Raw genomic sequence first — 16,163 nt, forward strand, 5'->3', positions numbered from 1 at the left:
TTTTAATATATTATTAATGTAATGGAGAACTAAATCACCCTGGGATTAAGAATACTGATACCAATGCATTATCTAAACATCTTCAAAGTGATGCATGTCGAAAAGCAGCTCTTCGAAATGAACATCAAGGAGAATTAAATGAATATCCTGTTGTAAGAGTAGGTAGTAAACAATTAATAGAAATATTAATAGAAAGCTAATTCTTTTTCAAATGGGTTTACCAAAAACAATTTACAGAAGAAATATTTCATGATCAATTTCTACAAATAATTATTTCTTTACAAGTACCTTTTCGAGCTATTAAGGATAAAGAATAGTAACAGCTTATTCAAATGCAAAATCCTGGATTCCCTCTTCCCTCTGCATATATACTTCGAAACGATAACAACCCAAGTCGAAAATCTTGAAAAGGATATATTACTTTCAAGAATAGTAAAAGGAAGTAAGGTTGCTCTATCCTTAGATGCTTGGTTTAGTATAAACAGATTATCTTTTTTTGGAATTTTAGTTCATTATATTTCTAAAGATTGGGAATTAATGGAAGAGCTTATTGGATTCGAAAGCTTAATAGATATTCATTCAGGACAAGCTTTAGCTAAAGTTGTAAAAGATATTATCGATAAATTCGATATTATTGATCAGATTATTTCGATTACTATTAATAATATATCTAATAATTCCAAAATAATGGAAGAAATCAATCAACACTTCAAGAAGGTATTTAATAGAAATCGATTTCTGAATAAACACATTCAGTATATACCTTGTTTAGCACATATTATTCAACTTACTTTAAAAGCACTTTTGAATCAATTTATTTGATTCTAACTAACGAAATGTTTATTCGAGATTAAAATAATAATGTAGAAACAAGCGATCTAAAAAGAATTTGTTTATTGGAAAATAATATTATTTCTTTTATTCTCGTTAAGGTAAATGATTCGATTTCTCTATTAATCTTTCTATTAATTCTTATCTAAATTCGAAAACTAGCTATACTCTTGAATTCTAGTATACAACGATAATTGAGGTTTCTGAATATTCAACAAGAATTTATCAGGAATAATCAGACGGAGTTAAGAAGGCCAATTAATCTTTTAATGGATGTTTCAATTCAATAGGATTCGACTTATTATATGTTGATACGTATAGCATGTCTTCGAAATGCAATTGATAAATACTACCAGGATTATTCTGATACGAGAATATTTTCTTTATCAGAAGCAGAATGAAAGCAAATTGAATATCTTATTGATCTTGTTCATCCATTCAATTTCTATATTACACATATAGACAGGATAAAAGAAATTACTTTGCTATATGCATTAGGTATTTACAATAATTTATATAAGCATCTAGCTGAAAGTCATCGTCGTTTAACTAAAAAAAAGACGAAATATCTATAGATTGAAAAACTAATAGAAGCTATTAATAAAGCAAAGAGAAAATTGAATAAATATTACAATAATATATATAATAATCTTAATAGTATTTATACAATAGAAGCTTTACTATATCCAGCTTCAAAGGCAACTGCTTTCAATTTAAATTCTTATTGATTGAATTATCAAAATCGGGATTGGCAAGCTGAATTCGAAGCACAATTTCATTGACTTTGGGAAACCGAATATTAATAATATATACCATCTAGAATTACTGAACTTCAAGTTTTGTAAGATTCAAATAAGAATAATCTAGCAATTGTTTTGGAACAATCTTGTCGAAATGCTTCTGAACAATACAGATCTCAAGAAATTGCTGTAGATAAAATAGATTCTTAGTTACATTCTTATAAGTCTTTTTATTAATTTTTTTATTAATTATATCTCTAATATTCTATTAGTTTCTTCTAATATAGCTATTCTTTTTTATTAAAAAGTAAAAGAATATAATTATTTAGGTTTAACTAGAATAACTAGGGATTTCCTTTATATTCCAATAGCAAAAATTAGTATAAAACGAATATTCAGTTATACTAAGGATTTATATTCATATCAATATAAACAACTTACTTCAGAAACTATTCGTAATAGTATTTTCCTTTTTCATCATTAATAGAAATCACAAAAGGAGACTCCAAATAAAAATAAAGGCTATTATATATCCCGGGATATTATACAAATTGCTGAAGAATCTATAGCTTTAACTGAAAAGGAAATCGAAGCCGAAATTGCGAATTTATAAGATGAGATTAATCTTAAAATCAAATAATTTGATAATTAAAACCAAAAGAATTATATTAACGATAAAAAATCGAATATGAATATTATATATACAGTACAAAAGGAGTTTCGAAAATGTTATTAACTACAAAGAAATATATTATTATTAGAATATCATAATATTTTTTTCAAAATAATTACGAAGTTGAGCAAGATATATTAAATCAAATAAATAAAAGATTAGAAAACGAAGACCTAGCAATTTATAATGATTTATAGATTACTACAAAAGATCAAACTATACAACCCGATTTACCAAGTTATAATTCGAAAAGGCAACGAATTGAAGATAATGAGATTATAATTAATAAATTTAATAGAGAAAGGAATCAAAGAAGATTTTATAATATACTTAATAGATATAAATAATTATCCGAATTGAAAATTAAAGAATGTTCTATTAATCTTTCTATTAATTTTGAACAATACACTTTATAACCCTAATTACTATCTATTACCCACTAAATTACTCATTACCCATTAAATTACCCATTACCCATTAGATTACCCATAGTATTTTGGGTTACCCATAGTATTTTGGGTTACCCATGGTATTTTGGGTTACCCATAGTATTTTGAATTATCCATAGATAATGGGATAGGTTTTTTAGAAATCCTACCCATCTATTGGGTACTCAATGAGGTGTATTACCCACCCATTAGGACCATTACCCAGTGGGTGGGGTCCCACCCACTGGGTTTTCTACGCAGACTACCATCAGATATCGCAATTAGCTAAGAGCTAGAATCCAGAATGGATAACAAAGCAATACGTCAAGCTAGGTGTCTTTTTGATGCGGGTCAGTTTATACTTCCACTAGTGACACTAGTTGATGAGCGACAAATTTGTTGCCGGCAGCCGGTGATTTATGACTAGACAACAATCTTCCGGCAATACTCGGAATTCAACCCTCAATATGTAGTTGAATCTTTCCTACCAGTATGAGATAGCAATAAATCACGAGTGTGTTGTGGCGGTAGTAGAAAAGGGAAAAGCTGGAGATCTGTAGTGATGGTGATGAAGATGCACGATTTGCGCGCGGTGAATTCAAAAGTCTCGAGGACCTAGTCTGATAGATCTTCTGCATTTTCAATTACCTGTAGAGTCTCCACGATCATCCACAGTACCTCTACAAACATCTAAATCTAACGTCTATAATCATTTTTGATCCTGTAATCCTTATTTGGCCCTTTCACACTGTATTCCTGTCTCCACTCCTCTACATTGACCCCCTTGAATCTAAACTCATATTCCACATCATACGTATCAGCAATACAAAGATGACTTGACTTTGCTCTCCACCCCATGATCTTTGCCTGTCCATCTCTCTTATCTTGGACTTCGGGAATTAAAATCTCCATCTCATGAAACAAATAATCTACACCCAGATTATCATCAGTTTTGACAAACCATAGGCTAAGCGTATCAGTATCCTCTCTATATCGATATACGTATCTTCTACTGGCTTTAAACGTCATTCCTGTATCCGTTACGAAGTCTCCTTCTTCGATATACAAGTATTCTGAATCGAAAGATGGGGCGGTAGGGAAGCGAGGGAGAAATTTCGCGGTTCCCGTGAAGGTACCTGAGGGGAAGGTGGAAAGAGAACTTTTTAGAAAGCGGGAAAGTCTCCATGTTCCTTGAAGGGAACGAAATATAGCCTTGGAGACGAAGGCTCCGCGTGTGGAGGAATTGAACGTAGAAGAGATGGCAGAGAGAGCGAGTGCTGCTTGTTCTTTCTGATCAGGACTTGCGTGTGAATAAATATAGCGGGATGGAAGCACGATTCCTGTACGCGCTTCTGGGTCATCTGTGGCTTCTTGCCGCTTGATCCCGACGGCTGTGGCGAATGATTCCATTAGGTATGCATAATCACCCATTGGAAATTGAGCGAGTCGAGGATCAGTGCGTAGCTGAAGAAGTTCGTCAAGGCTATCGTCTAATTCTAAAGTTTTCTGTGCATGTGCGTCGCCAGACCAGAGTTTTCCCAGGAATCGAGCTTGCATTTCCATGACGCCCCAATAGGGACTTCGGTAAAACCCTACAAAGCCGAGAGAGGGAATCTTTGCATTGACTGTAGAGTGTACATTTAAGGCCAGCGGTAGTTTGTTGCTTGATTGATCAAACGAGAGATGTTGGAGGATTTCCTTGGGCAGGAAATCGAGTGATGGAGATGCATCAAAACCAGTTGCCAAGATTACTGCTGCAACATCGTTAATTACCTGTTTATTTCCGTTCTCCTCGACAGTGATGGAATTCGATTGATTGGGTTCTGCACCAATTACCTTTCCTCGGATCGTTTTGATATCTCCAGCTCGGACAAAATCGACATAGTTATCACTAACTGTAAGTCGTGGTGGTTCAGAGCAAACATCTCCTGCTATTGCTAGATGATCTGTACCTATTCCGCTCTGGTCTGTCCCCAGATAATTGTTCAAGAATTCGTTAGTTGTTTTTGCCATCTCTGGTGATATGTGACCAGATGAGTTTTTTATAGGCCCAGGAGGTTTCCATCCAAGATTGTACATGACCAGATCGAGAGGCAAAAATGTAGGTGCTGGATTTGGTATCTGAAGCGAGCATTAGCAGCAGTAGGTTCCAATTATTAGATATGTGTTAGGTACCTTTTCAGCTTCGGGCTTTGCACCATCAATGTTCGGGTTATTTGGTAGTGTCAAGGTCATCACCCAAAATGGCTGTTGAATCACATTGTAGATCTTGTATTCTTTTGCATTTGGAATCGAACGTTCCGTAGAGTTCACGGAAGAAGATGCTTGCAAAGCTACTGCTGCTGCGGTTTCAACACCAGACATTTGCCCTCCAACAACCACGATGTTCTTGCCCTTGGGTGAAGAGAGTCTTCCATTGTCGGTCAACGCACTATTGACATCACGAAGGTTGGAACTGTGCCAGACTGGAGCTGGAAAATTTGCAAGAGTATCGGGTATCTTAGGCTTTCCAAAGAAGCCAGTGGCCACAATTACTTGATCGAATTCGTAAACCTGCAGGGATTCGGTAGACTCAGTATGTTGAACATGCACATTCCATTTCCCTGGCGTAGCTGAAGTGGTTTGCCAATTGTATGGCGGTTCAACCTTGGCGACTTTGACACCCATCTTGATAGAATATCCAGGGTACATTTTGATATAGTCTTCGAGGTACTTTCCAACCTGCCATGCTTTCGGAAAAGCAGGCGATGAAGCAGACCATGCCAAGTCACTGAAGCTGACTGTATGACGACTTTGGTTCGTACACATATCTGGATTCAATAGACCATCATCATCACGAGATATAGGCCATAATCCACCTATTCTCTGCGACTGCTCAAAAACTGTCACGTCAAAGGTGCCTTTTGGATGATCGTGAGTGAGTGTTTTGGCTGTTACGAGCCCTGATGGACCAGCGCCTAATCCGAGAATGTTAGCCATGAACACCTCGAAAGATGAGTGCACTCACCAATCACACATACAGTCTTCGTTCGAGTTGACATTTTGACAAGTGTGTAGCTTGCACGCATAGAAAGCTAGGGGATCCGGATTTCAGCTTGTCAACTCGGAACCTCACAATTTAAAGACAATCCAACCAACCAATGTATTAACAGCTTAGTGATACTCTCGATAGCTGATCTGTAGTGTGCATCATATTCATCTCCTAATGTGTACAACTTTTGGGGAGTTTTTGTCGCTGCACATTCCACAGCTAATTGGAGATCTGACGCGCGTGATCACGTTTCAGCGTTTTCAGTTAATAGTCACGTGAGACTGCGCGATAGGCTCAAAAGATTGGAGCCGATCTCAAGGTGAGGCTATTCCCTGCTTTAATAGAAACTGTGCGGTGCACGGAGAGTCTGGCCCGGAATGACCCCAGAGTCCGTGCCACTTTCGCCCCTCTCTCCATTTTTTTCAACAGATTCCGGACAATTCAATACTACCTACTAATAATTCAATATACAGATGAACCTGGATATACGGGAATCCCCTTTATACGGGCATATTTTTCAACCTCAAAAAAATTTATATGGTGAAATTGACCTATACGGGCATACCTTTATATAAGAGCATATGGTCCTAATTTTCCCAATGCCCTTATAAAAATTGGTGATAGTGGTCCAAGCTTTAGCCTATCACATGATGAATTCATAAATTCACATGACAAATTTAATGAAATGGGGAGGCTGAAGGTATAAAACGAGGCTAAATGCCGAGGCTGAAACTGTATATACGGGCATTTAGGCCTCGAAATTTTTAGGCCCTTATATCCAGGTTCATCTGTACTGTCATTTATGTTGAATATTATGATTACTACATAATAATACAGCACTTTCATTTCTAAGGACGAATCTTCGCCGGGAGAAAATGATCCAGCGAGTCTTGATAAAGCACAGTCAACACTTTCATCGTGGGCTGAGATTGATCCGAGTAGAAAGATAATCTGAGCAGAGTGAAGCTATTTCATCATGTAATATAATTGGGCATTTATGGGATAGATTACTCAAGAACTTGATCATGTTACGATCAAAAGCAGAGGTATCGAGGTCTAGCTCTTTTTCTTCTTTCAAAATTAGAACATACAATGTAAGCATGACCCTTCCAAAAACATATCTTTTCTTGAAAGGCGATAGTGAGACTTTTTGTGGCGCGACGACCAGCTCTGAGGTCCCCGGAGATCATGTAGAGCCGATTAGATAACTGTGTCGGGTCCAGTCGTAGATGTCTTTGGCTTGAGAAACTGTTTGAAGATGGGAATGGCAGTCAAGGCTGCGGTAATCATGAATAATAAAAATTCGAGCGCCCCAAAGACTGTCGCCACGATGAGGATCGTACAAGAATTTCTTCCCGTCGAACAAGTGTCGGTTGGAATTTGAACGGCTACAGCGATGAAACCAGCGAGCCATGAGAGAACAGCCACAGTCTCGACGGCAACGTGAATGTAGCCAATCAACACACCATCATGGAATTTGATCCTAGCAATGGTGTGAAAGATGACAGTTAGAAACGTCTAGCCAGCGCAAAACATTAGAAATCCCCATGAATCAGGGACGCCGTAGTAATCGTAGAAGCTACCGAAGTCGAAGTGTTCGTAGACAATGTGGCCGCGAAACAGACGAATAGCTAAGCGACGTAGTCAGACTCAGCAGTGCATCTACAAACTGGAATTCAACACACTGTAGTCGTCAGTTCCCATAACGATGATGGCGAAGATAAGCTGCAGTACTCGCAGGACATGATCAAGCATTCTGTTCGTCAAATTCACAATCATGATATGTAGCAGTCTATGGTCGAATAGATCACGGTAACGGACACAGACGAATACTTTGTATTGCAGCTGTCAAACGAGTCAGCGAAACGTCCACACTATAAGTTGAGAACATCTCATCTTAAATATGGCTTGGCAATAATACTGTTAAAGCCTCTTGGATGGAGATGTAATGTTGTATTCTTGTGTAAAATATGTCAGGACTTCTCTGAAAGGTGGTGAGCTGAGCAGATGTTTCGTGTTCCAAGACAGCAAAGAGAATATGGATATTGCAAGCCTTTATATGTATCAGTTACTAGATCCATGATTTCTCACGAGTACTCTCAAGTGCGTAAGATTTCTGAAAATGGCTTCCTATTGTGGTGTCTACCTACTTCCTACGAAGTATTGGAAAATCCTCTTGTGGTCTTGAACATACACAGCCATGCGAGCGTGCTTACTCATCTGCTTATGTAGTCATATTGATCTATTCTGATTCGTCTGTTCGTAAAAACTTAAAAGTGGCTCCTCGCTTGGTAGGGATGCTATGTGATGACTCATGAGTCATGAGCATCTATTACCGCTAGAAGTCTTGAACTTTAGAATGAAATCTAATCTTCCCTTCCGGTTTAGAATTCAATCAATATTATTTTCATATCCAAACTCATGCCGGAATCAATTTTTATTCAACTCTCTTTATAAAAATCTAAATCCTGCTTTAAATGAAGGGGTTTAAGTCTGTTGTAAAGTACTTTTTCAGGGGATAGGTAGTCGCTCATTTTAAGGTTATCTGATAAAACAGCCTTGGTGGATTTAGTAGATTGTGCACGGACCATGCTAAGATTCAGCATTCTGGGACTGCCAGACACTTCCTTGTGCGGTCGTGGGGCAGATATAAACCAAACAACCCGGCAGACTACCAGTTGCTGCGCCGAAGTTTGAGCATGAAACTTAAAGATGAGGGTTAAAGTCGGCCGGCAGGTCGACGACTTACTTCTGTTCAAATGAAATCATTTCAATCATCGAGATGGCGAGAGGTCCGATTCTACAACGTAAGCGACGATCTGGTCCAAAGGTTAAAACAGGATGCGGAACTTGCAAGTAAGATCAAACTGCCCTCTTGTAGGCGGTACACCAACTTACACAGCTTTCAGAACCAGGAGAATCAAGTGCGACGAGGCCAAACCGAGTTGCCAACGGTGTTCAACGACCGGACGAAAGTGCGATGGGTACAGTAGCGATATTATGATTTCCAGCCAAAAATTCACGGACTGTATAAACCTCATTCAACAAATCTCTGTCCACATACCCGGGAACGCAGAAGAAAAAAGAGGCTTCGATTTTTTTCTTCGAAATACAGCAGCGGAGCTATCTGGATACTATGACTCCTCATTTTGGGGAAACCTTATACTGGCTGCTTCTACACAAAAGCCTTCTTTACGGCACGCCGTGATAGCACTAGGAGCCTTGCATGAAGACTTCTCACGGAAGAGGCTGCACTCCGCTCCATCATTCGAGAACCAAAACACCCAATTGGCACTAAGTCAATACTCGAAAGCCATAGGAGCACTGCGGAGGTCTTTATCACATGGGAAAGAAGAACCGCTCACGGCGCTCATGGCCTGCATACTGTTTGTCTGCTTTGATAGCCTGCGAGGCTATTATGAATCAGCAATGGTCCATCTTCAAAGCGGGCTTGGAATTCTGCGGGATATGAGGAAGTCTTCTACAAGGAATCAAATCATCGAGGAAAAAATTGCTCCTCTTTTCAGGAGACTGTCGTTACAGTCTATCATTTACGTTGAGACGAAAAGTAAGCATGATAAGCTAAGCTTTGTTGAAAAGTTGATAGACGTCTCCGGGAAAGATGATGTAATTTTTGAAAAGTTTAAAAGTATAGAAGAAGCTCGGAATGCTTTAGATCAAGCCACGGATGGTTTATTCAGATCATTCTATATGATGGAGTAAGCAAACTATGTCCTTCTATGTTGAAGCTTCGAAACCAATTCCATTTACTAAGCACATGCTAACTTGAAAATATACAGGCGTTTCCTACCTATCATTTTACAACCCACAGAAAGCCTCGCTACATTCGACAAATACACATCTCGTTTATTTCTCTGGAACCTTGCATTTGAACAATTTATGTTATCCAAAAGCAAGGATTTCACCAGCAGGGAAGTGCAAGGTGCTGCACTCTTGAAAATACATCACACGACTTTGAATATCATGGCTAGCATGTTTCCTGACATCAGTGATATGACAGTTGTGATTGATATGGTGGACACGGATAGGTTCTCGAAATATCTGGACGACTTTCAAATCATCATCGACTTGTCAAGGTCGCTAATCGTAGCTGCGGAACAGGATGCGATGAACGGAAGGCCGCCACTTACTTTCAGCAGTGATTTTGGCATTATAGGACCGCTTTATTACGTCTGTATCCACTGTCCTACCCCCTCCATTCGAGAGACAGCAATGGAGCTAATGTTAAGATGTCCGCGACGAGAAGGGATGTGGGATAATGCAATTGTCGCTCAAATGATCCAACAATTCTGGGAACTGGGAGCAAGACACAAAGAATCGCAAAAGATGGGTCTTGAATTAGATGAATTTGGATTGCCAGTGCCTTTCAACGACCGGGGAATTGTTCACACCGCATTTTTCGGTCGACCAACAGCAGTGAATACAACTGACCTCTGCCAATCTACTCCTGTAGACTTTTCTCCCTCTGAGCCAGTGAAATTTCCACTATCTTGGGGATTGTGACCGAATTCAACGACGGATGGGAATAGGACACGTCAAAATACAGAAGCGGGCGCCCTAACTTTGCTGGGTGAAGTAATTGCACAGTAACATGGTCTGTACGGACACGTCATCGATACAATACGTCCATCGAAATGGCACGCGCTAGTATTTGATTGATTCCGTCTCTATTAGCCTATCGTGGTGTCGAAATTGTGCAGAATATGAGAAAAGCCTAGTGGCGCGAGATAACAATCAATGTACTACTGAGCACGTATGCATATGTAAATTAAGGATTTGAAAGACATGTTGTCAAACATTGCATGCTCGGCCATGTTTGGAATGAAGTAAAACAGAATATTTTCTCCAAGTGCGCGGGATCAGGGCAAAGGACATGGGCGCGACTAGGCGGCGGAGGAAAGCTAGAGCGGCACTCAGCAGCATCGAAGAAACGATCAACAGTGTTATCAGCGACTATAATTCTCTTGCTGCATATTGATTTACTGGTATTAGAATAGCTTTGGAATAATTATATACTGATCAAATCAAACCTTTGTAGATTTGCGACGAATGTATTAAGACACTGGAACCTCGTGTTTTTTTCTTTTCACCCTGAAGTCGACTAATAAGTAGACCCATTATGCCAATGTTCTTTTTATTTTTTTCTTCGTCCCTGGAAGTGAGTTCAACAGTTTCTATCTAGGCAAGGACGGGGTATCTTTACTGTTATATGGAATTTTCAAGCATTAGTTCTTCGGGGATGGTACATATGGCAGATCAATTCTGTAAATAGTAATGTTATTCCGGCTACAGTTTGCTAATTGTTCCCGTTTCTTGAGCATGTAAATATCTTTATTTTAGCGAGCTTCAAAGCTCCTCGAAATTCGAAGTTCATGACTATCCTGTCGAAGCGAGAATAGTCTGTCCGATGTGGCTCTTTGTTTTTCTTATGTTAAATTATCCGTCGATTAATCTCTTGTGGGAGTTCCAGTTTGTCTTTAGAGTAGGAGATAATGAGTGAGGTTTAAATTTCGATCAAGTCTTCTTGAGATAAATACGTATTGATGTTGTTGTTTGTTGTCCTGTCTCGTTTAGCATTATTCCCCTATTCAGATTGAATCGAAAAAATCAAAGGTCAGTTTATACTGATGTTGTAGCCTAATAATATTAATCGCATACAGGGTTCTCTATTGTCGCTAGTGCTTCGAATCATAAAATATCAATCAGTAGTACCTAGTATGCTTACAATATATATATCTGAGAAGATATAACACTTGATAATTGAGAACATTTTAACCTCATGAAGGATTTGTTAGAAATTTTTCTGATTGATATTTCTAGTTACGGTGTGAGTGTAACAAGTGCTGGATATTTATTAGTGTTCTGGATATCCTATATTCGATTGGTTAATACGATTTTAATTCTACAGAAAAACAACGACGTCATAATTCTAGTCGAGATTATTCCACTCTCAAAATTCACTTTGCAAACTTGATTTCACATTTTTATTTTCACTCATGCTGTCATTGTATTCAGTTGGTATGATAATGATGTATTCATCGATCCTATCGATATTCCTCGGAACCCTGGATAGATACAAAATGGGACGAATAGACTTTCAGCCCATCATATATCACCCCCCATCCGCAAATTTCACCCACACAACCTTTGCATATTGAATTTCCCAAATGCATAGCCAGGTCCTCTCCCAATTTCTCCGTCATATCTTACATCCTTGCCATAAAAATAGTCCCGTGCTAGTAGCACTAGCACTACTTCTCTATGCGCCTAAAGATATGATAATCCGATCATATCACATCCCTTCTGCTAGTCCCAGCAGAATCCCCCCTCCCCACGAACAACCTTTCAGAAAGACATTCCTCACATCCCGAGCGACACGCGTAAGAGCATTTGGAAGAAGCTCACGAGAGCCCAAAGACCAAAGATGGCTGCGGCGAGGATTAAGAAGACCAAGATGCCTTCGACAGTGTTGGTGTAGACCGATCTTGGTGTGCAGCACATGGAAATCATCTTGACTGTTTTTGATTGGTTCTATTTGTTCGTGTGTATTTGGAAGTAGTGGGTATGGGAATTCTTGATGGATTTATTGGTGGGTTTGGTATCCGAAAGTCTGGTTTGTGGTTTGGGTGATTGGTAGGTAGGCGACTTTTTCTTATTCGAAAATCCGATTTGGAGATTGTTTGAGTTCTCGAGTGTGGACCGTTGAAGAAGAAGAGAGAGAAGATGAATTGAATGGGTTGGATAGGTCGGGAATGTTGGGTGCTTATAAAGGGGAGATGTAAGAGGGTTCGGTATTTTGGATATGTTTACGGCGATGAATACCTTGTGTAGTAGCCGAATGAATCAGTTTAGTACGAAATCTTGCATCATTACCTACTTATACTGTTTCATAAGTCAATGTTCTATTCATTGAATAATGTTAATTCTTATATAAGCGAATATTTATCTAGGCTTCAGAGCTCATATATTTAGAGTGTGAAGCCTGATAGTGTAAACTAGACTAGTTTCTATCCTGAACTATGTGAAGTCACTTGGGCTATATGACCGTATTCAAACTTATGAAAGATAGATTCACTTACTAGTTATCTCATAATCAGTTACTTTGATACTATTTCCTAGTCAAGCGAGGATGAGTTGAACCTTGGAAGACCGTAGTCACCTAATAAACCAGTAAAGAGTTTTTTGAGAAATATAGCCGTATGGATGATAGATATCGCATATCAAGAAACAAGTTATCTAGCGGATTTGCATAAATACATACAAAGTGTGACATTCTTCAGAATAGGAGGGTGTTTACTACTTTGATTATACGGCAGATATATAACGTAAGTTCGTACGGCTATATTAGCTTGGAAATCATAGTTTCTGAAGAGAGAGACAGAAGACAGGTTTTAGAGTGCCCACTCATTGAAGTTTGAGAATATAGATTACTATATCCATTGTTCGGATATTATTTTCTATTCTCGTACTATTTGATAGGATGGAATACAATAAATGACTCTATAGGGTGATGGAGATTAAGACCTGATTTGATCTCATTTTTTTCAAATATAGTGGAATATCGTGATATATATACACAGTGGGTAGGAAAGGTATTAATGGATCAGTAAGTCATCAAAGAGAAATAAAAATAGTCATCATAACGTCAGACGTTCGACGTTCGACGTTCGACACGGGTATAATTCAGAAAATTATGTTAGCGCCAACAACATTATTCCCGAACCCTAAATAGAAGGACAAGAAAACAAATCGCTAAGACATATATGCATCTCGTATTGTTATTATCCTTCTCTTCAATTCACTTTTTAAGGAGGTCGAATTTCGAATCAGGGATTTGCGACTCTTGTGGTGTATGTTGCTAGCCACCGGGATACTCTTCCATGATTGAAGGCAAGTAGAATGAGAGGTACCGACACCGCGAAAGAAGTTCCTACTACGATGATATTAGTGGGAAAGCATTGCAGTGTCGCGGTACAACTATTTTCATGGCATGGATACATACACATGTATTTGAGAACATAGCTCATGGGCAGCTTCCCATTATGATCCAGGGGGAATTTGTCCATTTCTATAGCAAAAAATGCTGCTACGAACGACAACGGTAGCTGCTGCGGTCAGATGATGTCTCTAGTAGTGAAGTGGCCACTTACAAACAAAATAGTGACCACTGTAAAGATCATGAGAGTCTTCCCTTGTTGCGAACTTTGATCAGCCTGCACTTGTGCAAATCTCGTAAGCTCCAAACTTTCGGTTGCTTGTCTATGCGCCGATTCAGCCTCTGATATGTTGGCTTGCTTTTGTTTGAGATCGAGGAGGTGGTTGAGCTAATTACAATGTCAGCATTCCTTTGTCCAAATTATGTCTGGCTTGATGGAAGCTACCGCGATATATGTCTTCGTACTTGAATAGAAGGGATTCGTTCCGAAATCCCCAGTGGCAAATAGCCGTTGATTAAACACTCGTCAGACGTCATTTCATCCGGTTTGAGTGACTCTCCTGCATTTACGGTTCTTTGGTTCCCAAGAGAATGCATGTTCTCATCAGCAATACTCGTATCTTTACCTGTGGTTTCACTGGCTCTTTGGGCTTTGACACCCAGTCCATTGATTGGTTCTGATTCGGGATTTTGATTAATGTTACCAAAATTCCTGCAATGTGCGCCCTTTTCCATATCATGATCACCAGTATTAGCTTCCCATTTCGCCAATCTACCTTTTCTCATATTTTAGAACTCCGAGAAAGCTGACGAAAAATCTCTTCTACAGATATCTGAAGTCGAGTTCTTGGAGTCTGTTTTTGCATAGTCTCACAATTTTCAATGCAGACCTTCTCATCCGAATTTGCGTTTTCCTGGTTTGTCTGGTATGCCTGGGTACTCGACAAGTTTTGTCGTTCTCTAACTTGTCGTATAGCCCTAGCCATCTTCAGGTACGCCCTATGAGTTTCGAATGGAGGTAGGGACATGTTTTTCGTATCAGTCATTGAAAACTAGGCATCTTGTGCCAGCTGTGCTTACGATTATCATAATTTGTTCACCAACAGCTAATGTATCTGATGACACTCCAAATTTTGATACAGGTGGCTAGACCAATAGAGGTCAATCATCCCGTTCCTTAGAAAATACTAGATGGTTATTTTACCTCGAATGCACGGCATATTGGCCGCATGAAAGAAGAATGGGCAGTAGTTGTGCAATATTGTCGGCGAGCAGAATTCGTTAGCGAAAGATTAGATCTCGACTCACTGCTCAAAGTAATGCCACGATCTTGAAGTATACGGGCTATCAATGCCTAAACACCAGTCAAGCGCAAGTCAGCGATGCATAATAGAGCTGCGATCTAAGATATTGTACCTCCACCCATTCCATCTGATGTGTGATTAGTATATACACTAGAATCATTAGTACATCAAGTTGGGCTACTTACATTGTTTGCTGGGAGATGATACCATCTCAAGCGAGGACGATTGTCAGAATATAATGTATCCATTATCGCCTGTGGGCCTGTGGCTCCGTAAAGGATCTCATAGATCGGCTTCGTAACATGGACTCTTTGCTCGCGATCAGCAACAAAAAAGTCAACGATATTAACTTCAAACTCATGACAAGCAAAAACTTTGCTGGCTCTCTCAGTAGAGTTCAGGATATGAAGCTCCTCGTATGCCTTCGTAGATAGAGTATCGTGTTTATTCCCAAGCACCGGTGGCCCATCGAGGACCTGGTGAGAGCGCAGTAGTTCTTTCAATTCATTGTCTCCTTCTACAAGCAAGTCGACTGCTTTGCCACTGTTGAGCAGAATGGCTTTACTTGCCCCGCGCCTTAGGAGGAGTTCAGCAAGATGTAGATCGCGTTTCATAACGGCAGCGAATAATGGGGTAAATCCATCGACATTGGTTGTCTCTATGTCGGCCCCCGCATCAATAAGTATCCTAGCTACTTCTATCCAACCTCCTTCGACGGCCTGATAAAGCGCCGTGCACTTCGTCAAGTTGTTGAATGACTCCACATTGGCCCCATGTTGGAGAAGTAACTCGACAATGGGGGTGCAACCAGAGGCAGCTGCAATATACAATAGCTTACAACCGTCCGAATCAGCAAGCTCAATGGTATAGGGAGCATACAATCCAAGAAGATTCCGCACACGTTCATGCTCTTTGCTTTTTACTGCTTCGTAGAGTGCGTTATCCTGTTCGGTATAATTTGGTATGGCCAGAGACCTGATACGTGCAAGTTCTCTGCGGTACTTGGCCTGAGAAACCATGGCAAAAATTTCCAAAGGTTAAGAATTTAATTCCAACAATACTGGTAAGTCGAAGTTGTTACCTCCTTGTAGATTTGTTGTCATGATTTATTAGAGGAAGAATGAGCTGCGCTCAAGCTTGAGTGTTCGCATTCTTATACGTGTTTATCTAGTGTTCAAGGCGCACCGAGAGGCGAGAGC

At 39.4% G+C, this 16,163-nt stretch overlaps 5 protein-coding genes across 5 annotated transcripts; 1 reads left to right on the forward strand and 4 right to left on the reverse strand.

Moving 5' to 3' along the window:
* Positions 1-3,251: 3,251 nt before the first annotated feature.
* EAF02_004165 (uncharacterized protein) lies at positions 3,252-6,086 on the reverse strand. Its single transcript, XM_038900213.1, has 4 exons — positions 5,811-6,086; positions 5,693-5,746; positions 4,848-5,657; positions 3,252-4,793 (listed from the first exon to the last, which is right to left on the reverse strand). Exons 2-4 carry the CDS (start codon positions 5,738-5,740, stop codon positions 3,369-3,371), a joined length of 2,283 nt encoding a protein of 760 aa, XP_038759920.1. The 5' UTR covers positions 5,741-5,746; positions 5,811-6,086; the 3' UTR covers positions 3,252-3,368.
* An 817-nt stretch (positions 6,087-6,903) lies between these two features.
* Positions 6,904-7,784, reverse strand: EAF02_004166 (uncharacterized protein; the record flags this gene model as incomplete). Its single annotated transcript, XM_038900214.1, has 5 exons — positions 6,904-7,186; positions 7,238-7,334; positions 7,389-7,548; positions 7,625-7,687; positions 7,776-7,784. 5 exons carry the CDS (start codon positions 7,782-7,784, stop codon positions 6,904-6,906), a joined length of 612 nt encoding a protein of 203 aa, XP_038759921.1.
* Positions 7,785-8,119: 335 nt separating this feature from the next.
* Positions 8,120-10,775, forward strand: EAF02_004167 (uncharacterized protein). Its single transcript, XM_038900215.1, has 3 exons — positions 8,120-8,559; positions 8,613-9,422; positions 9,504-10,775. The coding sequence occupies exons 1-3, from the start codon at positions 8,486-8,488 to the stop codon at positions 10,225-10,227; spliced, it is 1,608 nt and encodes a 535-aa protein (XP_038759922.1). The 5' UTR covers positions 8,120-8,485; the 3' UTR covers positions 10,228-10,775.
* A 2,775-nt stretch (positions 10,776-13,550) lies between these two features.
* Positions 13,551-14,446, reverse strand: EAF02_004168 (uncharacterized protein; the record flags this gene model as incomplete). The annotated part of the gene is made up of 4 exons (XM_038900216.1): positions 13,551-13,657; positions 13,727-13,829; positions 13,875-14,048; positions 14,126-14,446. 4 exons carry the CDS (start codon positions 14,444-14,446, stop codon positions 13,551-13,553), a joined length of 705 nt encoding a protein of 234 aa, XP_038759923.1.
* Positions 14,447-14,698: 252 nt separating this feature from the next.
* EAF02_004169 (uncharacterized protein) lies at positions 14,699-15,983 on the reverse strand (the record flags this gene model as incomplete). Its single annotated transcript, XM_038900217.1, has 4 exons — positions 14,699-14,806; positions 14,865-15,014; positions 15,077-15,091; positions 15,150-15,983. 4 exons carry the CDS (start codon positions 15,981-15,983, stop codon positions 14,699-14,701), a joined length of 1,107 nt encoding a protein of 368 aa, XP_038759924.1.
* Between the last annotated feature and the right edge of the window lie 180 nt (positions 15,984-16,163).

The sequence above is a fragment of the Botrytis sinoallii genome (genome assembly GCF_014898435.1).
Source record: "Botrytis sinoallii strain Bc 23 chromosome Unknown BSIN_006, whole genome shotgun sequence".
NCBI lineage: Eukaryota > Fungi > Ascomycota > Leotiomycetes > Helotiales > Sclerotiniaceae > Botrytis > Botrytis sinoallii.

What these genes read in the sequence shown, in the direction of transcription:
- EAF02_004165 (XM_038900213.1), bottom strand. Translation starts at nt 5,740, where the DNA reads ATGCGTGCAAGCTACACACTTGTCAAAATGTCAACTCGAACGAAGACT. An exon ending in TGTCAACTCGAACGAAGACT is followed by an intron (nt 5,658 to 5,692) that starts GTATGTGTGATT and finishes TCATCTTTCGAG; the next exon opens with GTGTTCATGGCTAACATTCT. An exon ending in CAAAGCCCGAAGCTGAAAAG is followed by an intron (nt 4,794 to 4,847) that starts GTACCTAACACA and finishes TGCTCGCTTCAG; the next exon opens with ATACCAAATCCAGCACCTAC.
- EAF02_004167 (XM_038900215.1), top strand. Translation starts at nt 8,486, where the DNA reads ATGGCGAGAGGTCCGATTCTACAACGTAAGCGACGATCTGGTCCAAAG. An exon ending in ACAGGATGCGGAACTTGCAA is followed by an intron (nt 8,560 to 8,612) that starts GTAAGATCAAAC and finishes CACAGCTTTCAG; the next exon opens with AACCAGGAGAATCAAGTGCG. An exon ending in AGATCATTCTATATGATGGA is followed by an intron (nt 9,423 to 9,503) that starts GTAAGCAAACTA and finishes GAAAATATACAG; the next exon opens with GCGTTTCCTACCTATCATTT.